The sequence below is a fragment of the Siphateles boraxobius genome, unplaced genomic scaffold (assembly GCF_051911475.1).
Source record: "Siphateles boraxobius isolate OS27281-9 unplaced genomic scaffold, OSU_SipBor_1 54, whole genome shotgun sequence".
Lineage (NCBI taxonomy): Eukaryota > Metazoa > Chordata > Actinopteri > Cypriniformes > Leuciscidae > Siphateles > Siphateles boraxobius.
In genome coordinates this window covers 4157518-4184675 of record NW_027509180.1, presented here as the reverse complement: position 1 = coordinate 4184675, position 27158 = coordinate 4157518, and the positions used below count along the sequence as shown (strand labels likewise).

Genomic DNA, 27158 nt, shown 5'->3' with positions numbered 1-27158 from the left:
AGGATTTGGACTGCTGTGTCCATGGCTGATATCGCTGCTGGATCTGGGTGTGGCGAAGTTTTCTGTCATGAAACTAATCTGAGACAGGCAAGTTAAGATCCGAACGCAGCTTTTATTATAATATAAAGGGGTAATCCAGAATCGTGGTCAAACAGATAAGCAATAGGTCAAAGTCCCGGTAGGCAGTCCAAACAAGCAAAACATACAAGGCAGGCAACAAGGCAAACGGGAAATCCAAAGACAGGCAGGGAAAAAGGCAAAATACAGAAACCAGGTAAATGCTCAGAGATGCAGTGGGACACAAACAAAACTTCGCAATGAGTGGGTGAATGAACATGGAATAAATAGACAGGGACTAACAGGGTGATGAGAAACAGGTGAATGCAATCAGAGACAAACCAGGTGATGAGACACAGGTGATAATAAGTCCAGGCAGTGCGTGATGGGAAATGAAGTCTGAGAGGGAGTGAAAGTCTGGTGTGGAGTGCCCTCTGGTGGCTTACAAGGGCCCTCCAGCTGGTGATGTTACAATTAATAAGCAGTAAATTAGGAGTTTGTGGAAAAAGTTGTAGTTAATAGTGAATGTGTTCCCATACTGAGGTGTTACCCAGATTTAATCAAAAAATTGTATTCATGTGCATTTCTTTTTTTACAATTGTTCATAATAATTTTAACAACTTTTTTCATTTACTTTTTTAAACCCTTTTTTGTACATACAGTACAAAACATTGTTTATTTCAAAATAGATAATTTTGTATGTAGCCTATTAAATCTCCTGCTGTTTATGATGTCATCTGTTATAATAAACATCAGTTCAGCTGAAAAAGAAAAACAGTTCTTGGATTGAAAACGTTGTGGCACTGGTGTATGTTTAATGTGTTTATTACATTAGATAAGCATGTCATTGATTAAATATTTTAATAGTTCTCTATGTTCCTCATCCATGGAGATTTTCAGGGACATGCATAATTTATAAAAACTCATTAAAATGATGGGAATATTCTGGGGCTCACTTTATGTCCTTTCACTGTATAATCATATTTCTCTCTTTTGAATTTTGATGTACTGAAAACAATTAAACTTTTTTTTTTTCATTTTAGACCTGACGGAAGTGAAGGAGGATAGTGAAGAACTGAGTGAAGTGGAGGAGGAGAGTGAAGAACTGAGTAAAGTGAAGATGGAGAGTGAAGAACTGAGTGAAGTGAAGGAGAAGAGTGAAGAACTGAGTGAAGTGAAGGAGGAGAGTGAAGAACTGAGTGAAATGAAGGAGGAGAGTGAAGAACTGAGTGAGGGGAAGGAGGAGAGTGAAGAACTGTGTGAAGTGAAGGAGGAGAGAGAAGAACTGAGTGAAGTGAAGGAGGAGAGTGAAGAACTGAGTGAAGTGAAGGAGGTGAGTGAAGAACTGAGTGAAGTGAAGGAGGAGAGAGAAGAACTGAGTGAAGTGAAGGAGGAGAGAGAAGAACTGAGTGAAGTGGAGGAGGAGAGTGAAGAACTGAGTGAAGAGGAGGAGGAACATCATGTCAAACCTGGAGAAAAACCTTTGAGTCGCTCAAAAACTAAAATTAATTTTTTAAAGAAAAGAAGAGCCAAGAAATCTACAACCTGCACTCAGTGTGGAAAGAGTTTCTCAAACCCAGGTAATCTTGAGATTCACATGAGGATCCACACCGGAGAGAAGCCGTTCACATGTGATCAATGTGGGAAGAGTTTCACAAACATACAAAGTTTTAAGATTCACATGAGGATCCACTCTGGAGAGAAGCCGTTCACATGTGATCAGTGCGGGAAGAGATGCACACAAAAAATAAATCTTATTTCTCACATGAGGATCCACACTGGAGAGAAGCCGTTCATATGCGATCAGTGTGAAAAGAGTTTCACAGCCAAACATAGTCTTGAGATTCACATGAGGATCCACTCTGGAGAGAAGCCGTTCACATGTGATCAGTGTGAAAAGAGTTTCACAGCCAAACATAATCTTGAGATTCACATGAGGATCCACTTTGGAGAGAAGCCGTTCACATGTGTTCAGTGTGGAAAGAGTTTCGCAGCCAAACAAAATCTTGATATTCACATGTGGATCCACACTGGAGAGAAGCCGTTCTTATGTAAACAATGTGGAAAGAGTTTCACATCGAAAAAAAATCTTGAGATTCATGTGAGAGTTCACACTGGAGAAGAGCCGTTCACATGTGATCAATGTGGGAAGAGTTTTAAAAACAAACCTTATCTTGAGATTCACAAGAGAGTGCACACCGGAGAGAAGCCGTTCCCATGTTATCAGTGTGGAAAGAGATTCGCATCCAAACAAAGTCGTGAGAGTCACATGAGAATCCACTCTGGAGAGAAGCCGTTCACATGTTGTCACTGTGGAAAGAGTTTCACAGCCAAACAAAATCTTGATATTCACATGAGGATCCACTCTGAAGAGAAGCCGTTCAAATGTAATCAGTGTGGAAAGAGTTTCACATCCAAACAAAATCTTGATACTCACATGTGGATCCACACTGGAGAGAAGCCGTTCTCATGCAATCAATGTGAAAAGAGATTCATATCCAAACAAAGTCGTGAGATTCACATGAGAGTTCACACTGGAGAAAAGCCATTTGCATGTGATCAATGTGGAAAGAGTTTCCCATACAAACAAAGTTTTGAGCGTCACATGAGAGGACACATTAAAGAGCATATTGCAGGTAAACAAAAATTAATCGAAATGAATATATAACCTTATATGAAAAGTTAATGCAGGATTTAAAATGTTTTGAAACGACATAAGGGCACTAATTTAGTAGATAAATGCAGCGTTTCTTGGACTGCTCGTAAAAACAGTAAAGCGTTTTGTTTTTTTCTTCAACATTGCGTCATTTTACGTCCCGACAGGGAGCCTCAGCCTCGGCTCAGTGCAGAGTAGGCTGGTATTCAATAAGAGCGGTTGTCAGTCAGTGTGTTTTCGGTAGTTTTTGTATTTCAATTTGTCATCAACATGGTAAATTATTGGGTTTTTGTGGAGGTTGCAAAAACTCAGGCCTGTCAGGACATCGAGTCCACAGGTTTCCATAACAAGAAAAAGGACGGCGCTATCTTTCATGCCTGGTGCGGTTTGTGCAGGTGAAGAGACGGGATTTCACTTCCGCATCGGCTTCGAGAAACGCAGTCGTGTGTAGCGTTCACTTCAGATCAGAGGATTATCATCCCGGCGATATGATTAAGTTCAACATGGGATGCCGAAGCAAGAATATTGATCGTCTTATATTGTACCAATAGCATCAAATAGTGTGAAATAGGTAGTCATGCCCTAAATAGAGGCAACTTGTAATTGAAAAACAAAATTACTCAGATTGTTTAAATATTCAAATCTTTAATTTTCTGTTTGTTATAACCCGGGTTAAAAATATGTATTAAAAATGTACTTGAGTATGTTTTTAGTACAATACAAATATACTCAAGTATAGTTTTTATACATTTAATAGGCATACCTCGGTTGTAACGAGTGCTTATTTCAGTCAAAGTTGCTCTTCTATCAGCCTCAATCAGTCGGCCCATTCTCCTCTGACCTATAGCATCAACAAGGCATTTTCGCCCATAGGACTGCCGCATACTGGATGTTTTTCCCTTTTCACACTATTCTTTGTAAACCCTAGAAATGGTTGTGCGTGAAAATCCCAGTAACTGAGCAGATTGTGAAATACTCAGACCGGCCCGTCTGGCACCAACAACCATGCCGCGCTCAAAATTGCTTAAATCACCTTTCTTTCCCATTCTGACATTCAGTTTGGAGTTCAGGAGATTGTCTTGACCAGGACCACACTCCTAAATGCATTGAAGCAACTGCCATGTGATTGGTTGATTAGATAATTGCATTAATGAGAAATTGAACAGGTGTTCCTAATAATCATTTAGGTGAGTGTATATCTATAGGCTAACACTGGTCTCTCTCACCAAGACACCTGCCCTGTTTTCCACAAGTTCTCCTCACACCACTCAAAACTCAATTTGTCTCTGACCGTTCTGTCTAACATTAGTCCTGGCCTGTCCCTGCTCTCTTGGGAGTATAGCATGCTCATAATTGTATGGCTGTGGTTCGTCATACGAGTAAGTATTTCCTCAGCGTCCGAAATGTCATTGCGATCCATTGTTTTCCTGTTGTTTGAATCGACCGCTCTCCCGCCCGTTACGTCACGCCCGCCGCGCCCATTTTCAGATGCGGAAGTAACATTTTCTCACAAAAACGACTCCAGGAGCTTCTTTAGCGTATTTATAAGTATATTTTAAAGAAAATCTAGTTCCTACATTATTTTTCTATACATTGACTCGTTGGGTCCTCTAACCTGCAATATTTAAAGGACATATGAGGATTCACACCAGAGAGAAGCTGTTCACATGTGATCAATGTGGCAAAAGATTTTTTGGGTCATCAGCTCTAAAGGCACACCTGACAGTTCACATGAAGGAGAAACCACATGCATTTTCTGAATGTGGAAAGAAAGTTTTTCACTGCTGAAATCTTTACAAAGACATCAGAAAACTCATACTGGTCTAAGAGAGTACATGTGCTTTGAGTGTGAGAATACTTTTACTACAGCTGAACATTTAAAACGGCTCCAGAAAATTCACACTGGAGAAAAACCTTACAAGTGTTTACACTGCGACAAAAGATTAAATCAGTCAGAACATCTGAAAACACATAAGATGATCCACATGAAGATTCACATGAAGATCCATACAGTGGAGAAACCACATCGCCACAGTCTGAGACCACAGTAGTTCATCTTTATTTGCTGAGAAACAAAATCTCTTCTAAGTCACAGCTAAATATCTCTTCTCCACCTATAGTTGGCGCTGTTTGAATCATCCAGGTTGTGAATGAGACCAACACCTGATGTGAGTGTAAAGCGCTTGGTGTGTACAGTAGTAAATAGTAGAGCTATATAAATGCCTCATTCATTCATGAGTTTCTTAACAGCCACAATGAGCAACAGACATTTTGTTGTTTGATTGGTTTCTATCAACTCGTGTTCAACCCAACATGAATGTGTCTGATTTTGACATGTGATTTTGTCTGTTCAGAGCAATGCAAAACCACTCTCTGACAGTAGTTGGCGCTCATGTCAAAGCATGAAATATAGCAATATACATAGCAGCGCTGTGCAACTTTGTCTTTCTGACATTGCTGATTATGGTGAAGATATTTTTATTTATTTATTTATTTAATATGGACATAGCAATAACATTGGACGAACCAGATGCATTGTTTAAAGTGTTATAGCACATGTGCTAATTTTCAACACCTGTCCATAGGGGCTTTTACAACAGATAAAAACACATTAAGCAAAATAAGGCATATTTTACACATGAGTCCAACTTTGGCCCGATTTAAGCCACTGTTTGAGCTCTCTGGTAAAGATGTTAATATTGTTCTGCAGTTTGAGTCCAATTGGCAGAGAGTTCCATAGTGTAGCCCCTTTGAAGGAGAAGCTAGACTGTCCAAAAGATGTTCTGAACTTTGATAGCACACAATCCCCACTAACTGAGGCTCTGGTGGAAGGTCTAAAAGAGCCCATGACGCCTCTCCATGAGGCCAGAGAACAGCGGTGACACACAGTTGTTCAAACATTTAAAAGTCAATTTCAAAATACTAAAATTTACAAAATTTTCAAAAGTAAAAAGCTTGTGCTTTTGTATGATATCACAATGATGCCATATCATAGGTTTCTTGTCAAATATCTTAATTGCCTGTTTATATAGAGAAGTGACTGATTTCAGAGTGGACGCTGATGTTTGTGACCATGCTGTAATACAGTATGACAAATGTGAAAAAAAAACATTGCATGCATAAACAATAAAGCCGCGTGATGTGACAACTCTCCTCTAATACAACGAAAACAGTTTAGATTTGATTTGACTTTCCTACAAACATAGTTTACTTGACTTGGAAACTTCAGATAATTATCTATTATAATGCCCAAATATTTATTTCATGAACCTCTTGAATGGGTTCATGGTCTAAATAAACTTCAAAGATGCTGTCAGGGGACCTCCGGTTGATTGAAAAACACATTGAGAAGGTTTTCTGAACATTTAAAGTTAAATGGGACAGCTGAAGCCATCTTGAGATGTTATGTAAAGCCTTTGTTAACTGCTGCCCAGCCAGCGCAGTTGTTTTTGCTGACACATGGATAACTGTGTCGTCAGCATAAAGCTGGCTGTTTACACCCTGGCAGCAATCTGGGAGATCGTATATATACATTGAAAACAACAAGGTCCTAGTACTGACCCTTGGGGCACTCCTAGGTCATTTGGACTCGGATTGGATTTTACAGTTCCTACTTTCACACATCGGTCTACCCTCCAGGTAGGACTTGAACCATAACAGAGCTGCATTTGAAAATTGAAATGGCTGTAATTGCTGCAATAAGATACAATGGTCCACTGTGTCGAAGGCCTTCTTCAGATCTAAAAACATAGCGCCTACGATATTCCCTTTGTCCAGTGCACCTTTAATCTGTTCCACCAAGAAGCAGTTGGCGGTTTCTGTGCTGTGTTTTTGTCTGAACCCAAACTGCTGGGGATGCAACAATTGTTTATTTTCAAGATGTTCTATTAATTGCTCCGTCACAATTTTGAGAGACAAGTTTGATGTTTTATCACAATTTTGATAAAACATCAAACAGTATTTTCATGTTTTCTGACAGCAGCAGACAAAATGTTTTTGTATTTGCTCTTGTGCTTATCAAGAATACAGATACGAGAGATGCTTCCAGATTCTTCCTCTGTTAATGTTAAAAAGTTGTTGGAAATGATGTGATTGCTTACAGTTTACATGTCAAGGGTGCGCCATCTAGAGTTTTATGACCAAACTAGTGATTTATAACACAAATCATCTTCATGATATTAAAATAGATCATAATCGTGCACAGCAGTTCTTGCCCAGATATGATGGGATTAAAATGACTATTGAACTCATCAGTGATCTTGACTTTGAGCTTCACTTTTCATTTCACATTTGTCTCTCATTTGAAATCTCACTTGATTAAATGTTTCTTTTACGCCTGATGGATGTGATACAAGAAAGGAAAAGCCAAAAAAGCTGTTTCTTGCACGGTGTAAAAAACGCTTCACTTGTAAATCAAGTCTGAAGATTCACATGAGTTCACACTGGGAAGAAGCGGCTCAGGCTTTCTCTCTGAAATCACTTCTGCTTCTCATTCTGAAGAAAGAGCATTTAACTGTGATCAGTGCGCTAAACAGTTTCATTGGGAATTAGTCCTGAAGAAACACCTGAATAGTCACACAAACGAGAAGATTCATTTATAATATTACAGCAGAAAAGACACAGCGGTGTGTGTTTCAGTGCAGGAAGTGCTTTACTACAGATGATGAACTGAAAGACCACCTGGAAATTACAACACCGCATCAAGAGATTCAGTCTGTCAGAAACGCATGAAAGGATTCAGTGGAGATAAACACATCAGACTTTTATGTAGCTTTGAAACTGGACCATTTTTTCTTTCTTTTCTTCTCTTGAGATGCGTTGGCTCTTATAATTCAGTAAAAATAGAGATCTGTCTCCCACTTTCACTTTTACTTAATGTTTGTATTTGCTTCAAAAAATGATTGATTAAACTCATTGCTCATTTTATCACCAACTCATTGTTATTGTACATTTTTATAAATGTAGCTTTTAAATGCCTATAAATAATATTTCAGCACACACGACTGACATTGAATGAGATTGCTGTCTGTCTACATTATTAAAGGAACACTCCACTTTTTTGGGAAATAGGCTAATTTTACAACTCCCCCAGAGTTAAACAGTTGAGTTTTACAGTTTTTTAAATCCATTCAGCTGATCTCCGGGTCTGGCGGTACCACTTTTAGCATAGCTTAGCATAGATCATTGAATCGGATTAGACCGTTAGCATCTCTCTCAAAAAAAATGACCAAAGAGTTTCGATATTTTTCCTATTTAAAACTTGACTCTAGTTACATTGTGTACTAAGAAAAATGAAAAGTTGCGATTTTCTAGGCCGATGTGGCTAGGAACTATACTCTCATTACTGCGTAATAGTCAAGGAACTTTGTTGCAGTACCATGAGTAAATGCGCAATGCTATTACAAAAAACAATGATAAAAAAGTGGAGTGTTCCTTTAATAGTTTTTCTCATGATATGACATGTTTACAAGTCCCTAAATGCCAAGTCTACAACTCTCTACCATGCACCACCAACCCCCCTACCAGTTCCTTTCAGACGAAACCTGTGTCAATTTCTCCTTCCCATCTTTCCTCTGCTGTGTCATCTTCTCTTCCCTCACAATTCTCATCTCTAGATGTGAATACCACAACCGATACTTTATGCTCCACTTTAACTTCTTCTTTAGACAATATCTGCCCTCTCTCCTCCAGGCCAGCAAGCGTTACTCCCTCCAACCCCTGGTTATCTGAGTTTCTTCGTGAACACCGGACCAAACTTAGGGCGACAGAGAGGAAATGGCTCAAATCAAAAGACACGTCTGATCTGAGTATATCTGTATCAATCTCTGCTCTCTTCCTTTTCTATTGATGTTCATGCTGTGAAATCTTCATATTTCCACAACAAGATCAACAGTGTCTCTAACACACGAACCTTCTCAAGACATTCAACTCTCCTCTGTCCACCTCCACCACACTGCAAAATTTCCAGTGTTAAATTAACACTCTCGGTGTACATATAGGTGTGTTAAAAATGAACACTGAAGCAGTGTTGAAGTTAATGAGATAATTAAGTGATTAATTAAGTGATGATTGGCCATTAGTGGTGACACCCGATGTTAATAAGCAGAATCATTGAAGGAAAGAGAAACAAAAAGAACGAAAAAAAGAGAAACACAAGAACTACTGACTTCGAGCCTTTACACATTATTGCACTTATTATTTCTGTCATACATCTACACACTAAAATTAAGATGCATAATAACGCCTTATAATTCTCAAAATGAAAAGACAAGAGAGGTTTATTATGCTCATAATTGCAGTTGGGAATGGCAAACAATTCTTCACCATAAAACAGTATAATAAGGGGCAAAGAGCTGTAATGAATGTGATCAGTAATGGAGTGATGAGGTCCTCTGCTGGCGGACTAATCGAACTGCTGACAGCAGAATTGCTAGTGTAATTTTGTTGCTGAGGGAAAATGTTGTGGCAATTTAATAATGTAATATTTAGTTGTATCAAATATGGAACAGGTCTTATAGGCTTCAGTTAAAGATAAAGCTTAGGAAGTGTTTCACTATTAGCAACATGTGAACAAAAAGGTTTAAAACACAATTCCTAAAACAAAATCCTAATTTTATAGAAAATAACTGATTTTTTTGACGATAATTTTCTTTAATTTTAAATCTCAAAACTCTGTAAAATTACAAGTAATATCTGTTAATTAAAAATTCAGCTGTTATTTTAGGTATTGTGATATTAATGACAAATTCCAGTAATTCACATTTTTTATACAGAAAACTTACTGTATTTTCCATACAGTATTTTTTTCTGTTTTCTTAAATTACATAAAAATGTATGTGAAATTAAAAATATATTCAAAACAGTTAAATGATAAAATGGTCAAATTACTGGCAGCCCAAAAAAATACTATAACATTAAAGTAAACCATCCTAAATTAAATAAACTGAAAAACAATTCTTTTAAAGGTATTTCCTGAATAATCCTGATCCATATGCACGTGATAAGCAGCTGATCTCCATGTGATAATGGTGCATTCAAGTCCTCCTGGGAAGTTCGTAGGTACGAGGTGGAAGTCGTGTTTACGACGTGAGGTGCGTTCAAGTCAGTTTCATCGGCGCAAGATGGCGGTGTACCTTCTTTTAATTAATTACACGAAAATACAGCAAGGTTTGTTAACTCTGCTTATAGAAAATGAAGAAGAAAGAATGCGCATCAGGTGTGTTTTTCTTTTTATGTTTTTAATTAACTTATGAAGCCGATGTAAACTGTTAGCATTTTTTGTTGTAATTCATTAACATGCTACTTATAACGAGATTAATGATGATCATGATAAATGACAGTTTCTTGGACGAGTGAACATTGAAATCAATTAAAATTTACCGTCAACTACAGATGTTGCATCCATTGATTCCGCCATGTTACTCACTGACACGACCCAACTCGTACAGATCGGGGCTTAAAGTATATCCCGAGCTCCCCACTGGTACTTACGACATTGTGGTGGCATTCAAGTGCATTCAACTCATAACTACGATCTATACGAGATGACTTGAACGCACCATCATACTCATTTCCAAATTAGCTTAACATAATGTCCAATATATAAACGTCTAATCTCAAAGCAACATGCAGAAAACTCCAGGAAGATTTGAAAATATAAACTTGACAGCAACTCAATATATACTTTAACTGAATAGTAATCAAACAACTATTCATGAACTCTCTAACACAGTGTTCTTCTTCTTCTTCTTCTTTTCCTTTTATTGGCGACCGCACTTAACAGTGCATTACTGCCATCATCAGGTAGCTTGAAACAGAGACACTTCCTATTTTTCTAACACAGTGTTTATCAACCCTGCTCCTAAAGGACCCCCAACACTTCACGTTTTCTTTGTCTCCCTAATCGAACACACCTGATTCAACTCATCAGCTTATTGTCACATGGGGATATATGTGATAATGAGCTGATGAGTTGAATCAGGTGTGTTTGATTAGGGAGACAAAGAAAACGTGCAGTGTTGGGGGTCCCTCAGGAGAATATGCGCTGCATCTTCTCTCTGGTCAACGCTGTTCCGCTTCAACAGAGGTGACGCTATGGTGACATTGTGCGCTGTAATTGGTCAGGATTATCTGGGACCGGGACATTTAAGGGCATCCGGGCCTTTTGCACACTGATGTTCAGAGTTGGGTATAACGCGTTACAAAGTAACGCGTTACTGTATTCTAATTACTTTTCGTGGTAACGCAGTAATGTAACTCATTACATTTTAAATTTATGTAATTTGATTACAGTTACTGATGTCAATAAAATTAAGTTACTTGCGTTACAAATGTATTGTTAAGAAAAAATATTTAGTAAAATGCCTTTCTAATCACGTTTGGCCGGCTGCGTCAGCATGCGCTTTAATGAATTACCGGAGAACGCGCTTCATGAGGCACACACACACACACACACACACACACACACACACACACACACACACACACACACACACACACACACACACACACACGCAGCGCTACACGGTTTGGAGAAGTATAAAAGTATAAGTAGCCTAAAAGCTGTACAATTAGAAATAAAGCAAACAGTTCTCTAATAGGCTACAAAGTTAAAGTCACCTCTCGATGCATCCTGGGTAAAAGGGGCGGATCAAGAACACATCAGTGGTCTTGAACTGGACTTGGCTAGATGTGAACTTTGAATTGGAACAGTACTTGGGCAGCGACTGATGACGTTTCACAAGTCCACAAGAACATATTGAGAAACAGCCCTCTCTTCTGTCTCGCAGGCGCGCTCTTTCTCGCTCGCTCTAGATTCCGGGAGATTTGAACTAATTTGCGGGCATCAGGGAGCCGCTATCAACATGCGGGAGACTCCCGGAACTTCCTGGAGACTTGGGATGTCTGTACTCTGCAATATTAAATTACGGAAAGAACTGAGTTTCACTTTGTAGTGTATTCTTGTAGTTTTAATAGGTTTTCAAAGTAACTTGAAAGTAAAGTAATTAGTAATCTGATTACTTTTTACATGCAGTAATCAGTAATGTAATCAAATTACAATTTTAAAGTAGTAATTAGTAATTTGTAGTGGATTACTTTTTTTGAGTAACTTACCCAACACTGCAAGGGTAACGGCTTCTCTCCAGTGTAGATCCTCATTTGATAATTAAGACTTTCTCTGTATGGAAACCTCTTCTCACACTGATCACATGAGAACGGCTTCTCTCCAGTATCATGTGACGCTCAATACTTTGTTTGGTTGTGAAACTGTTTCCACACTGCGTGCAGGTGAAAGATTTCTTGGCTCTTCTTTCCTTTAAAAATGTCTGTTTAGTCTTTGAGCGACTCAAAGGTTTTTCTCCAGGTTTGACATGATGTTCCTCCTCCACTTCACTCAGTTCTTCTCTCTCCTCCTTCACTTCACTCAGTTCTTCTCTCTCCTCCTTCACTTCAATCAGTTCTTCTCTCTCCTCCTTCACTTCACTCAGTTCTTCACTCTCCTCCTTCACTTCTCTCAGTTCTTCTCTCTCCTCCTTCATTTCTCTCAGTTCTTCACTCTCCTTCACTTCACTCAGTTCTTCTCTCTCCTCCTTCACTTCACTCAGTTCTTCTCTCTCCTCCTCCACTTCACTCAGTTCTTCACTCTCCTCCTCCACTTCACTCAGTTCTTCACTCTCCTCCTTCACTTCTCTCAGTTCTTCTCTCTCCTCCTTCACTTCACTCAGTTCTTCACTCTCCTCCTTCACTTCACTCAGTTCTTCTCTCTCCTCCTTCACTTCACTCAGTTCTTCTCTCTCCTCCTTCACTTCACTCAGTTCTTCTCTCTCCTCCTCCACTTCACTCAGTTCTTCACTCCCCTCCTTCACTTCACTCAGTTATTCTCTCTCCTCCTCCACTTCACTCAGTTCTTCTCTCTCCTCCTCCACTTCACTCAGTTCTTCTCTCTCCTCCTTCACTTCTCTCAGTTCTTCACTCTCCTCCTCCACTTCACTCAGTTCTTCTCTCTCCTCCTTCACTTCACTCAGTTCTTCTCTCTCCTCCTCCACTTCACTCAGTTCTTCTCTCTCCTCCTCCACTTCACTCAGTTCTTCTCTCTCCTCCTTCACTTCACTCAGTTCTTCACTCTCCTCCTTCACTTCACTCAGTTCTTCTCTCTCCTCCTTCACTTCTCTCAGTTCTTCACTCTCCTCCTCCACTTCACTCAGTTCTTCTCTCTCCTCCTCCACTTCACTCAGTTCTTCTCTCTCCTCCTCCACTTCACTCAGTTCTTCTCTCTCCTCCTCCACTTCACTCAGTTCTTCTCTCTCCTCCTTCACTTCATTCAGTTCTTCTCTCTCCTCCTCCACTTCACTCAGTTCTTCTCTCTCCTCCTTCACTTCACTCAGTTCTTCTCTCTCCTCCTTCACTTCACTCAGTTCTTCTCTCTCCTCCTTCACTTCACTCAGTTCTTCACTCTCCTCCTCCACTTCACTCAGTTCTTCTCTCTCCTCCTCCACTTCACTCAGTTCTTCTCTCTCCTCCTCCACTTCACTCAGTTCTTCTCTCTCCTCCTCCACTTCACTCAGTTCTTCTCTCTCCTCCTCCACTTCACTCAGTTCTTCTCTCTCCTCCTTCACTTCATTCAGTTCTTCTCTCTCCTCCTTCACTTCACTCAGTTCTTCTCTCTCCTCCTCCACTTCACTCAGTTCTTCTCTCTCCTCCTTCACTTCACTCAGTTCTTCTCTCTCCTCCTCCACTTCACTCAGTTCTTCTCTCTCCTCCTCCACTTCACTCAGTTCTTCTCTCTCCTCCTTCACTTCATTCAGTTCTTCTCTCTCCTCCTTCACTTCACTCAGTTCTTCTCTCTCCTCCTCCACTTCACTCAGTTCTTCTCTCTCCTCCTTCACTTATCTCAGTTCTTCTCTCTCCTCCTTCACTTCACTCAGTTCTTCTCTCTCCTCCTTCACTTCACTCAGTTCTTCTCTCTCCTCCTTCACTTCACTCAGTTCTTCACTCTCCTCGCTGTCTTCCATCATGTCTGAAATCAAAGAAATTATTTTTTATTTTCAGTACCCTCAAAATAATTAGCAGAGAGGAATATGAAGTGAGGACATAAGTGATGTAATAGACAACTGCTATTAAATATTAGGATCATTTTGATGCGTTTTTATAAATTATGCCTGAAACCTTCCATGAATTAGGTACAATGATCTTCCAATATCTAAAACTTTTAAAGCATAATAAATGAATTCCATGCTTGTGTATTTATTTATTAGAATTATCAGTAGCGCTTTAGATTCTAAAAAAGTTCTAAAATACTTACAGTATAAATAATTTTTCAATTCTCCTGGTTGTTCCCTCTTTTATTCCCAAATTTGTACCTATTGTTCCCTTATTCTTACACTTGTGGACTTTCAAGGTACACTATAATTACAGAAAGTTAAGCTGAAATTCATCATAAATACGCAATATACTAAGAAATATACAGTAATTGGGTAATTCATAATTTGTAAAACATTTGGCATATTCCAACATGGTTGCAAAAAAAATGTTGAACCATAAACCAGAGCTAAAATTATACTTAGTTTGACTTGACTACATCCCTTTACTGACCTTTTGTTGAAAATGCAGTATCCTATTCGATAGTTTACCTAGATCCAGGTTCTGGATCACTCGTGTTCTCACTGTCCTCTTTAATAAACTCAGTCTTTGCAGATTTGAGCTCTTCCTGATGCTCTTATGCTCGTCTGGGGTGGTGATGGCGCAGTGGACAAGACGCATGCCTTTGGTGTGAGAGACCCGGGTTCGAATCCACTGTGAGACACCAATGTGTCCCTGAGCAAGACACTTAACCACTAGTTGCTCTAGAGGCGTGCGACCTCTGACATATATAGCAATTGTAAGTCGCTTTGGATAAAAGCGTCAGCTAAATGAATAAATGTAAATGTCTTCACTTGTAGCTGATGGGAATTTACAGCATTTATTGGAGAATTGCAGTGGGAGGAGCTTCACTGATTATGTAATTGCTGTGGGAGGAGCTTCACTGTCCATGTGACTACTGTGGGCAGAGCTCCACTGAATGAGCTGCAGTTTGGTTGGAGATGTTCTGACAAAATCAAAAATATATCAGTAACTAAGTTTGTTATTTTAGCAAAAGTCCAGATGTCTGACTGCCCATTTTAATGTTTAAAATACCTTTTGCTAAAAAATGTCAAAACATAGGTTAAATAATGTTAGCTTAACAGATATATTTGTCAAAATTAAGCAACCTTGTTATTCTGACCTGTATTAAATATATACATGCATATAAAGTATTTATAAAAGATTAAGGGATCATACTAAGTTAATTTAAATGATAAAAAACGTATTGGTGACAAATGGGTAAAACCTAGTGGTTTGAAGAATAGTGGCAAAGTATAAAGATTTAAAATGACAATTAATGAGTATTTTTGGGCTGCACTATGATCCTTAAATACAGTGTTTGAACATGTCTGATTTTTTTTTTTTTTTTTTTTTTGCTGTATACTTTTTGTCTTTTATCCTAATTGACACATTTAATAATGTTCTTTAACAATCTTTGACAAGATTATGTAATCTGTCTATCATAAAGCATTTGATGCAAACTCACACATTTTTATTTCTAATTCTAACATTGTTTATTTATTAAAAGGAGGGCAATATCTAAGTAGAAACAAACTGTCAGAAACCTAAGTAATATTTGTAGGCAACAAATACCCTCAATCTTCTGACACCAATGAAATTAGCTTTTAGTGTAAATTTACAGGAGATCTGAAGACATCAGCATAATAAATTAGGAGAAAACAGGAACTATTGTCATGAAATAAAGAGTGTTTTCAGCAGATCTGTTAGTATTGATGATCCTCAGACTATCAACACTCATTCAACAAGACATTCAGGATCATCAGCAGATCATCTCACTTTATTCTGAGTGTTTGCTGTTAGAAACACATTAAGTCAGATTATTTGATAACAGCCTATACAATTGCTCTATAGGAAAACGTGATAAAGTTTGATTTTGTGATAACTACATTTATTACAATAAAGTAATTAGATCATTAAAATGTGCAGAAACTGAAAACAGTCATGACAGAGTCTCTTATCTGATGCAGGGTGGAGATGACGAACTGGAAAGCAGAGGGATGACAGGCTAAAGACAGAGCGGACCGGAGATGAAGACTGGATATTCTCAGAAGACGGGTAAGTAATGCAGCGGGTAAGTAGCGCAGCGGGTAAGTAATGCAGCGGGCAATTTACGCAGCAGGTAAGTAGCGCAGCGGGTAAGTAATGCAGTGGGTAAGTAGTAAGCAGCGGGTAAGTAGTAAGCAGCGGGTAAGTAACACAGCGGGTAAGTAGCACAGCGGGTAAGTAGTAGCACAGCGGGTAAGTAGTAACGCGATAAGTAGTAACGTAAGTAGTAAGTAGTACGTAAGTAGTAACGTAAATAGTAACGCAGCGGGTAAGTAGTGCAGCAGGTAAGTAGTAAAGTAAGAAGTAACGCAGCGGGTAAGTAGCAACGCAGCGGGTAAGTAGTAGCGCAGAGGGTAAGTAGTAGCACAGCGGGTAAGTAGTAACGCGATAAGTAGTAAGTAGTAATGTAAGTAGTATGTAAGTAGTATGTTAGTAGTAACGTAAGTAGTAAGTAGTACGTAGTACGTAAGTAGTAACGTAAGTAGTAACGCAGCAGGTAAGTAGCGCAGTGGGTAAGTAGCGCAGCGGGTAAGTAGTAACGCAGTGGGTAAGTAGTAACGCAGCGGGTAAGTAGTAACGCAGCGGGTAAGTAACGCAGCGGGTAAGTAACGCAGCAGGTAAGTAGCGCAGCAGGTAAGTAGCGCAGCAGGTAAGTAGCGCAATGGGTAAGTAGTAACGCAGTGGGTATGTAGTAACGCAGCGGGTAAGTAACGCAGCGGGTAAGTAACGCAGCGGGTAAGTAACGCAGCGGGTAAGTAGCGCAGCGGGTAAGTAGCGCAGCGGGTAAGTAAACCAGCAGGTAAGTAGCGCAGCAGGTAAGTAGCGCAGCAGGTAAGTAACGCAACGGGTAAGTAACGCAGCAGGTAAGTAGCGCAGCGGGTAAGTAACGCAGCGGGTAAGTAACGCAGCAGGTAAGTAGCGCAGCAGCTAAGTAGCGCAGCAGGTAAGTAACGCAACGGGTAAGTAGTAACGCAGTTGGTATGTAGTAACGCAGCGGGTAAGTAACGCAGCGGGTAAGTAGCGCAGCGGGTAAGTAGTAACACGATAAGTAGTAAGTAGTAATGTAAGTAGTACGTTAGTAGTAACGTAAGTAGTACGTAAGTAGTAACGTAGAGATACTGCTTTACGGCAATCCTTCAGTCACTTTGGTGCTTTCGACCGTCTAGCTCCATAGACTCCCATTCATTTTGCACTCAGGGCGATCGCCCCCCAGTGGAACTCTGGTGGAACTACAACCCAAATTCGGTACAATAGGGCTGTTACGTGGATCTATATATATATATTGAACTACTGAGTGTATTAATTTTGTTATTTGAGTTCGTAGGTGGAGTTAGGGGTTTTCCCCTGATTTACGGAATGAGTGACGTCATGGGAATTCCTGCACTTAAGCCGGCCTGGTGTTGAGGGCGCGGTCTCTCTCCGCTTCTCTTGCTCCTCATTCTTCGCCGCCGTTCCTGATTGTTGTCAGCTGGGGTGGTTCGCCTGATGGCGAGAACGCTCATCGTCTCGTGTCGCACCTCCATGCTGAAGTCTTCGATGATAGTGAACTGAGTTTTTTTTATTATTTAAAGCCAGGTAGAGGTTATTTCCTTAGTTCACTTTTGTTATTTATTTAGATTATAGCGTAGCGAAGCAGTGGCCCGGAAGACTCACCTGTTTATTGTTTCTGTCGGGAGTTAGGTAAGATCTTTCCTGCTACGATAGGCTTAGTTAAGGGATTATGTTTCTTTCTGTTGCCCTACCTGTGTTGTTTATTTGTTTGTTGTTTATTATGGGTTGCTCTGTCCTTTGTCTGTTGTGGACTGGATTAAAAATTATGGCGTGATTAACGTCTGAATACCACTCAATCGTCTGTGATTATTAAATATGTTCGGTCCTTGTCTTGTATGTGATTTAACGAGCCAAGCTAGATAAAGGGCCGTAACAAGGGCTTAATAGGGAGTGAACTGGCTTTCCGTATACGGGATTTGCTTTATTCAACCACTGACAATACTGACAACGGTCAGAAAATACAACGCTTTTTCCACTTTCCTCTTCCCGTCAAAATAAAAGCTCTGTTTACAACTTCCTCTTAAGCTTCAACTGAAAGATTATCCAATTAAATACATTACAATAGCGTAAGAAATGAAGACAACAAGAAACAAAACAGTTATGACAGCATTTCCAGAGTGGATAGATGCTAACGTTACTGCCTTCAAGGGGAGCAGGTAAGCTAAAATGGTTTATATGCAAGCGGCTCGCTAGCTAGTAATGGCAATTTATTGATTCAGGTGTTATTTGCCAGGTTAGGGGTTCATATTTTATCATGTTCCTTACTAATGTCTGGATACTTGCGTTTCAAAGCTAGAGACACCATACCAGTCCTTCCCGAAAAATGCAGAGTTTTTTTGTGATTGTTGCGGGCAAAAATCCTTGATTATGCGGCACGTTTTCTTTAAAAATGCGATGGAATATACGGGATATTTATGCAATTTTATGCAATGAAATTGCGGGAACTTGCAAAAACTGTTTGATCGACTCCCGGCCCAACACTTCGAGCAATCCGCCGTTTTTATTTCTCACTGCGATTTTGTAGTCTAAGCTGAAGTTACGAGAGGGTAGGTACAAATGTTCGGTTGTTGGATGTAGTAACCCACACGCTTCATTACACCGTCTCCCAGCATCAGAACCTCTTCGAAGTAACTGGTTGAGTTTTATTTTTCATGGAAATGTACCCACATCTGTGGATAAAGTCATTTTTGTGTGCACGAACGAAGCACTTCAAGGATAACTACTTAAGCAACCTCCGCCAGTATAAAAAAGGATTTGCCGATAGACTTCATCTGATTGAGGGGTCAATTCCTTCTATCTCTGGAGACGATGAACAGAGCACTTCGGTAAGCTGTAAATAACGTTAATAAAAATAAAGTACTTTACTTTCTTAAAACACACGGTGGTCATGGTTTAGCAGTACCTTTTTTTTTTTTAAGTACACGTCTGTAACAGTATTAATGTTGTTGAGTTTCATCATGACAATGGTCATTTAGCTGCTGGGTTTTCTGATGCTTTTCTAAACGTAGCATATTATACGTTAGTGCTTTTCTTTAATTGTTTATAATATAACATATTTTGTTTTGTGATAATAATCGTTGTAAAACATGCAGTATTGTAGTATTGGGCATGGATGGAGAAGTTACTGTAAATACAGTAACATACCATTGCGATACATCCATATGAAGACGTTGTTCTGCAGGTTCGTCGTCTTCATTTTCATCTCGCTCCGGGTCCGGCTCTGGCTCGAACATATAAGGCCTGATGGACAAGTCTTCTGTTGTTGACATTTTGTTGATAACGTGTGAATAAAAAGTTTCTGTGCCGCTAGATAATCGTATCTCTCCTATCAAACTACGAAAATGGATGAATGGGGTGGAGTTGAAACGAGTGTCACCTCTACAACCTGGAGAGGGGGCGGGGTATGAAGTGTCTCATTTGCATTTAAAGAGACCGCACCAAAACGAGTTGCTCTCAGACACACATCAGAAAAGGGGTAGAAAAGGGGCCTGTGAAGCTATAATAATGAGGAAATCAGACCCAAGCATTGCAGTTCCGCTTTATATAGACCACAACTGTATGATTTATATGTAAAAAGGAACGATATAAAAGCATGATATGTCATAAAAGCATATAGTGTGACCTTATGAAACTTTGACCAAATCTAGGCTAAAAGGTTCTTGACTACGCCACCTGGTGCCTCTCACACCAAGATATACTTTGCACATTAACTGCTAAATACCTAATCTAAGGCAAGCAGACTCATAGCAATATACCCAAGATGGACTAGACAGAGACGTGCTTTCAGTAAAAAACAACAATACTTTATTAATCAATAGTATAATTAAAAGAGCCACACCGTCATGATAGAGGCACAATAGGTACAAACGAAAAGGCTTGGCCTAAAGGGAGAGACCAAGACTGGTATTGGCTGTTACCAAGGACAATATAATTAGCAATTAACAAGGCAATACTGATTCGCTGTCAAGGTAGGTTACCTGTCCGGGATAAACGTGAAGTTCACCAACCGTTCTCTTAACTGTGGTGCCTACAGTCAAATGCATACATACACACACCACGCACACACATAGGCACAGTCACTGCAAGCAAGTGATTCAATCAATATTGTGAGGTGCAGTTTACCACTATAATACCTAGTGTAGTGCGCAAAGACCCAGGGACCTCTCCTGTGAGCAGCTACCCTAGTACTCTGGAGGAGAGAGACAAGGCCGAAGAGGTTATCAACACTAGTACGATGAATAGAATATACAGCTGGGCAAAATCTTAAAGGAGCATTTCACCCGTGGAAACATTCATCTTTATTGAAAGTGGGTCATATATGTAATCGAAATATAATAACATTTTCGAATTTGATGCCTTCTTGACCGAGTAAAGACAGAAAGTAACTTTAGGGCGCATTTGTACTGAAAACCACAACTCCCACAATGCACCACATTGCACAGCTCCGCAAGCCACTCCCACTAATCCAGAACAACGCTGAGGAGGTATCCGCCTATCAGATTCAGGGAAAGCACTCTACCGTCTACAAGGCTGGGTGCCGCCAGAGTTTGAAATTCATTTCACAGAAAAAAAAAAATCTAGTTTGTTGCCGAAATCATAACTGATTTACTCCTCGTTTCTATTTATGTTGAATGTTCAGTCTGAACAATGTAATGCAATTTGGATTTGCAAAATAAGAATAAAAATATGTAGGCATGACCATTTTTGTTATCTATTATCATGTAAGGTAACAGTAGGTTAGTAACATTAGTTCCACTGATGGAATGTTGGTCGTCCAAATTTATCTGACATACACGTGGAATAAAACACTCATAAGGAAAACAACGTAAATGTGAACCATTTATTTCAATAATGATATCAACAAAAATAATTATGTTAACAATAAAAGTTCAACAATACAATAGTAAAAACAATAGTTCCTCCTGAGCTTCCTCAACTTACTGGTGCCCGCAGTACTGGCAATCTGGAGCTGGATATTTCAGTCGGATTGCCGACACGAGCGGGTAGAACGCGAGACCGTGACCTGCCTGTCATGGACGAGGAGTCCGCACTGGCTCGAATTGAGGCGGACTGGTAATGTCGTTCTACCCGCTCGTGTTGGCAATCTGACGCGAGCGGGTAGAACGACAGGACCAGTCCGCCGCAACTCGAGCCAGTCGGGGCTCCTCGTCCGCGACAGGCAGGTCTTCTGATTTGGGTTATGGAGGAACAGAGCGTGGCTGCTGCGGCTTCTGCACTGTTTCTGCAGCCGATGCAGAAGACCTGCCTGTTACGGACGAGGAGCCCGCACTGGCTCGAGTTGAGGCACTCTGGTCCTGTCATTCTAACCGCTCGTGTCGGCAATCCGACACTTCGCTGTATTGCGGCTCGTAAAGATAGCCACGAACATCGGATTTGAGCAGAAGACTTTCAAAATCATCTTTTCTTGCATATCATGTTTATTTCCTTCCATCATTGTCATCATTGTCGTAACTTCCCATCTGGCTCCACAGCACTTGTTAGCTTAGCTTCCAAACAAGATGGTGGATATTGTTATTAGTTTCGGCAAGTGAAGTCCCACCCACTGATCTGTAATAGGTCTGTAGTGTGAGTGGGCCCCTCCCCCTGAATAAATGATGAGCTAGTGTTTGTAGTCTCTACACTTTTCAATGAAATGTGACTTCCTGCTTATTATGATGCAAAATTATGATTTTTACGTCATAATAAGCACGAATCCTTATTTCTCCCATCTCAGGGAAACATAAAGGAAAAATCCACGATCATTTTAATATATGACTGGGTTTCTAACAATACAAAGCTTAATGCAAATGGGTGAAGTGTCCCTTTAACCACATTACTCATATCCTCTTTAGCTAACACTAAAGATTATTTTTTTACTAACAAGCGTCAGGAAAGCATATCATAAAGCTAGCATATTAAATCTCCTGAGGTAAGCATCCTACCTATACAAACGTCTGGTTGTGGTGGCAGTTTCTCTTACTTATTTATTTATTTCCCAGCCTACCCAGCTTGCTTTTTTCATTCAGCTTATCGAGACTAAGGCTCAATCCCAATTCACCCCTTGCCCCTAACGTTTTTTTTGAATAGACATTAAAATGCACATTTGAACTTAAATGGTTGTAATTCAAGAATGATTTGGAATATAGATATAAGATTGGTATTGTTTTAAAGAAGACATTTGTAGAAGTGAAATAAATTAAGAAAGTGAAACAGAAAAAAGTTATAGAAGTTTGAGTTTATGAAAATGTACAAATGTAAAAAAAAATATATTATTCATGTTTTCATTATTCATTATTCAACTAGGTGTCGTCCAGCCCCCAACTCTAGAATATCGTCAACGCCCAGGCGGAGCACTTTACACTCATCATAGAGGAGCTCAACACCTAAGTTGACATGTTGCATCTCGGATTTTTACCGAAATGAAGGCAAGCACTAGTGCGACTTTGCATGGAAACAGCCTTCCCTCTCTGCTGAATTCCAACAGATATTTGTAGAGCTGGTCTGAGGTCTATGGCTTGCGTTCTGTACACGTCCAAGCGAACTGACAGAGAAGCCAGGGCTGGATCTGCCTCCTCCAGGGCAGCGCTTGCAGGCTCACCACCTGCTCCTATTACAGGAGAGGTAGGAACCTTGGGCACAATCCGAGCCGGGGTCTCAGCCTGTGAGAGTTAGCCGGCCCAGACTCCAGGCACAATACGTTGACCGAAAGCGAGCAAGTCCCTACCCTCTAGTAGAGACCACGCGAGCAGGAGAACTGATATAACAGAATTTTTAACTCACTGCCTGCAGTGGCTCAGGGGCGGTCTCTGCAGTGCATCGCACCAGGGACAAGGCCCAAGAGGATAAAGAGGGACACAAGGATTTACAAGACCTTGCTCCTCAGGAACCTGACGATCAGAACGTGCTTCTGCACACTTCTGCAACACGATGAGCGTTGTTTAAACACCGAGGCAACATCATTTTGAGGGTGAAGGAAAACAGCCTACTCCAACCCATTTTGCAGGAAAGAGAGCACTGAAGTGATCGAAAAGCTTTCAGGATCTCCTCTGGAGAGAAGACGCACTCAACGACTAGGTTCCATTTCTAAAGGCGTAAGCACGCTACCCATTTCTAGGGGGTGCTCGCAGAAGTGATGGTAACTATCACATGCCTGTGATAGCCACCTGAACCTCCGCGTTCAGATGTAAGACCGCCCGGAATCTCCGGGGGAAGAACGCGTGTGCCATCGTGCCCCGTCCCTGAAAGAGTTTTCAGGGGAAGTCAGGAAGGCTGTCGATGGGAACCAGGTCTAGTTGGGCCAATAAGGGGCAACTATGAAGACCTGTTCCTCTCCTGACTTGGCACGTAGGTGCAAGCGACGGGCGCAAAAAGACAGGAGCATTGCTCAACACAACATGTAAAGATCACTGGGCTTCAGGAGCATTTTCTGCTCAGCACCTGAGTGTGATAAACTCACTGAGCTTCAGGAGCATTTCTGCTCAACACTTGAGTGCAAAGGACTTCACTGAGCAACAGGAGCATTTCTGCTCAGCACTGCGTGTGATGAATTCACTGAGCTACAGGAGCTTTTCTCCTCAACACCTGAGTGTGATGAACTCACTGAGCTACAGGAACATTGCTGCTCAACACCTGAGTGCGATGAACTTCACTGAGTTTCAGGAGCATTTCTGCTCAACATGAAGTGTGATGAATTCACTGACTTGAGCAGGCGCAAGGCGACCATGAGTCGCAGTCCCTTTTAGAAGGCTCACTGGGGTTAACGCATTTCTGCGGGCCCCTTGGGCAGCTGAGAGTCAGTGTTTGTCCAAGGGTAGTCCGCTCGGTTTATACAAACACTGGCAGGAAGACGAAACCGGAGGGGCACTGAGCGGCCCCGGAATGGTCATGACCCAGCTGGACCCAGGGGATGGAGTCATCCACTGGCTATAACTGTCGTGAGGCTCGATGGCGGCACGATTGAGTAGAGCGGGAAGAGTGGAACAAAGCGTCCTCAGAAGCTTCTGACTCCAAGGAGGAGGTGACGGGTGAGTTGTGACATGCAAGGGAAGCTTGCGCAACGGTCGCAATGTCTAACAACTAGAGGCACGAATGCCCGTGTAGTCGAGGGTCGCCCCGGCCCCCGTTAAAACACGCCCTTTGTACATGGCCCCTCTGTTGAAGAGGGTTTGGCAGCAGACCGGGATGAACTATAGTCACACAGGGTGAGCTGCTCTGCCATGATCACCTTGGGACTTGATCATGAAGCTAGCGCTGAAGCGGTCACATATGGAGGAAGCCAAAGGCTGCAACTACCATATACCCCAGTAGCCTCTGAAAGTTCTTTCAGTGGGACCCTTTCTCACTTCAAACACATTCTCATTGGAGAGAGGTGTTAGACCGAGTCCATCTCCCAAACTGAAAAAGAGATACTCAGCCCGTGGGCGAGATTACTCTCTTCCAGTTGACCTGAAGACCCAATGGGCTCTGGAGCACTCGAGGGGAAGGACACTGTACTGATACTCCACCCTTACACACAACACCCAGGATGGCCTGCGGTGCGGAAGGTAGAGATCTGAAGCACATGTCTTTCAGGTCGGAGCTGCAGACCGATCTTGGGCCAAGATGGTCACGGCCCACCACCTAGTAGCACGAAGAACGAGTTTACAACTGGCCTTCGTACCGGCTGGAGGAGCAGCTATATCAAATCCTTCGCCAGCAGGATAAGATAAGCACGCACAAGTCAGGAGCACTGCTCAACACTCGGTGTGATGAATATCACTGAATTTTCAGGAGCAAGTCTGCTCAACACCTAATGTGATGATTATCACTGACTTGAGCAGGGTAGCCGAGCCTGAGGTGGGGCAGCAAAGTAGAGAGAGTGGTGTTAGTATGCTGTGCAACACTTACCTGTCTCCACTAGCGGCAGGGGGCGCGTGAGAAGGCGGATGACCGGGTCCTCGAACGCACCAAGCTGCCTGCTGGCGACCAAGGGCGATCTGAGGGGTGTAAGGCTATACAGGGTCACACCCGCCAGACTGGCCCTCTTGGGACCCAGGAACAGATGAAATTGCTCTCTCTTTGAAGTGTGGGTACCGCTTGCTCTGCTTTTTTTTTCTTTTTTAGGGAGCCAGTGGCGGAACAGACACACACACAAACAAAAGGCTCCACCCGGCCCTCACCCGGGGGGAGGGAGTGATCGTGCCACTCCAAGAGCATCTCATCCATTCCTGGGCGGCCCGCTCCGGAATGCTTTCGCTGTCGCTTGCCATCTGGCTTGGCAGCGCCTGGAGCGGGCTGGGCGTCTCTACTGCGGCCGGCTCCATGCTGAGGCTTGGGTCGAGGCTGCTGCGGAGGCCCGGCAGGAGCGGCGGCCGGGGAACGCCCACGGCGACGAGCAGGCGGAGGAGCTGCCACCGGCGGCGGGTGGAGGCAGCAGCTGGCCACCGGGGCAGGATGTGCCGGATGACCTCCGTCTGCGCTTGAGCGGCAGATGACTGTTGGATGCAGTTCTCCACTGCGTCGCCGGCCAGCCCAACCTGGGAAATTGGGGAGACCAGGAACCGAACCTTGTCCGCATCCGCCATACCAACCAGGCTGAGCCAACGAAGGCGCTACTGGACCACCACGTTGGACATCGCCAGACCGATCACGCACGCTACGACACTCGTGCCCCGGAGGGTGAGGTCGGATGCAGTGCGGTGCTCACCTATGAGCGCACGGTCTGGATTACCCTCGTGCATGCCATGGGTGCCCTAGCCTGCAGCAACGCCATGCAAGAGGAAGCGGCTTGCCCACAGGCTTTGTAAGCTCTGCCCGTTGGAACGGACGAGACCAACAGGCCTTAGGGGGGAGACGAGGATCCCCCCAAAAGGCAGCGGCCGCCGGACACAGGTGCACCTGTGTCGACAGACCGCTCCAATGGAGGGACCCTTTGCAACCCTTCACCGTTCCTCCATCAAGGGTAATGAGGGGGAAAAGCTATTCAGGCAGTTTCTGGCAGAGAAAGATGCTGTTCACCACCTGATAAGCTCTCCATGCATTTCGGGAAAGAAAGGCACTAGGGCGGCGAGCTGAGATCCAGCGCGGCCCGCCCCAAGACACCAAACTCCAGATTCCAACCGAGACTGAACGGGACACGGTGGAGGTTCCACTCGAGCCCGGCAGCCTCGGCGGCCCGTTTCAGCATAGCTGATAATTCTGGATCCGGCTCGGGCAACATTGAACTCCCGGAGGGAGACAATGCAGCAGAGTCATCATCTCTAGAAGTCAGCTCACCCTCCGATGCTGCAATCGACGTCCTGTCCTCCAGGGGAGCCCCGAGTGAAACCGCTGGCCCACCCATTACAGATGGACCAGCAGACAACACAGGAGGCTCCAGTGGTTGCAGTGGAAGGGAGGAGTGAGGAGCCCACAGGGAATGGTTACCGGGCGGGACATCCAACACTATCCTCCGGTCACCCATCCCACACAGCACCCGTGCAGGGTGGGGCATGGTAATGGGGACTCGCTCTCCGCGTTTAACGAAGGCGAGTCTCGCCCTCAACACTACGACAGTCATGTTCCCACAGTGAAAACATGAGCTGTCCACAAAAGCTGTCTCAGCGTGCTGTAAGCCCAAACACGTGACACAACAGTAGGACTGTCACCAGTGCCGGAGCACACAGGGGAATGACCGCGGCAACACTGAACAGAGAACTGAAACAGTGAAGCACTCACCTTTCCGCCCTCTAACCAGCCATCAACACACACAAACATTTAGAAATGTTTTTGCTGTTAAAACAGCAGTTGAGAGCTCAAAGCTTATGATCACCGCTGCACTCGCGCTGTAGAACACCAGCACTGGGAGAGTCTTCCTGAAGAACACCGACACACTCGCTCGTTGTAGACAACAGCACTCTCAGAGACATCAAACGATCGGCTCCGAAGTGAAAGGCAACTAGTGCGTGCATCCACTTCCGTATTTATACCCGCGCCGCGGGGGCGGAGTGTGTGATGCGAATCACGCATGCCAATTACATTGGCTCGTTCAATAGTACTCAAAGAGGATAGGCTCTCTAGCGAGATCCCCATTCAGTCGACCGTCAACTACGTCTGACGTTATCGACTGAAAGGGAACTAACCTTAACTACGACATGAGTCATATGAATTACTGCATGAATATACCATCTTAACTACATGTTAGTACATGCTTGTTAATTAATGCATTAATTAATGTTTAGGGGTAAAC

The 27158-nt window shown here is 42.4% G+C and overlaps 1 protein-coding gene across 4 annotated transcripts in view; it reads left to right on the top strand.

Moving 5' to 3' along the window:
- The window catches only part of LOC143714414 (uncharacterized), a 1189624-nt gene that overhangs the window by 452334 nt on the left and 710132 nt on the right, over positions 1-27158 (top strand). Inside the window, exon 4 of one of the 4 annotated variants that reach the window (XM_077205567.1) lies at positions 1101-2693. The exons of the other annotated variants lie outside the window; for them this stretch is intronic. Coding sequence (XP_077061682.1) covers positions 1101-2693 — 1593 coding nt within the window. The remainder of the gene's footprint in view (positions 1-1100; positions 2694-27158) is intronic. 4 annotated transcript variants of the gene reach the window in all.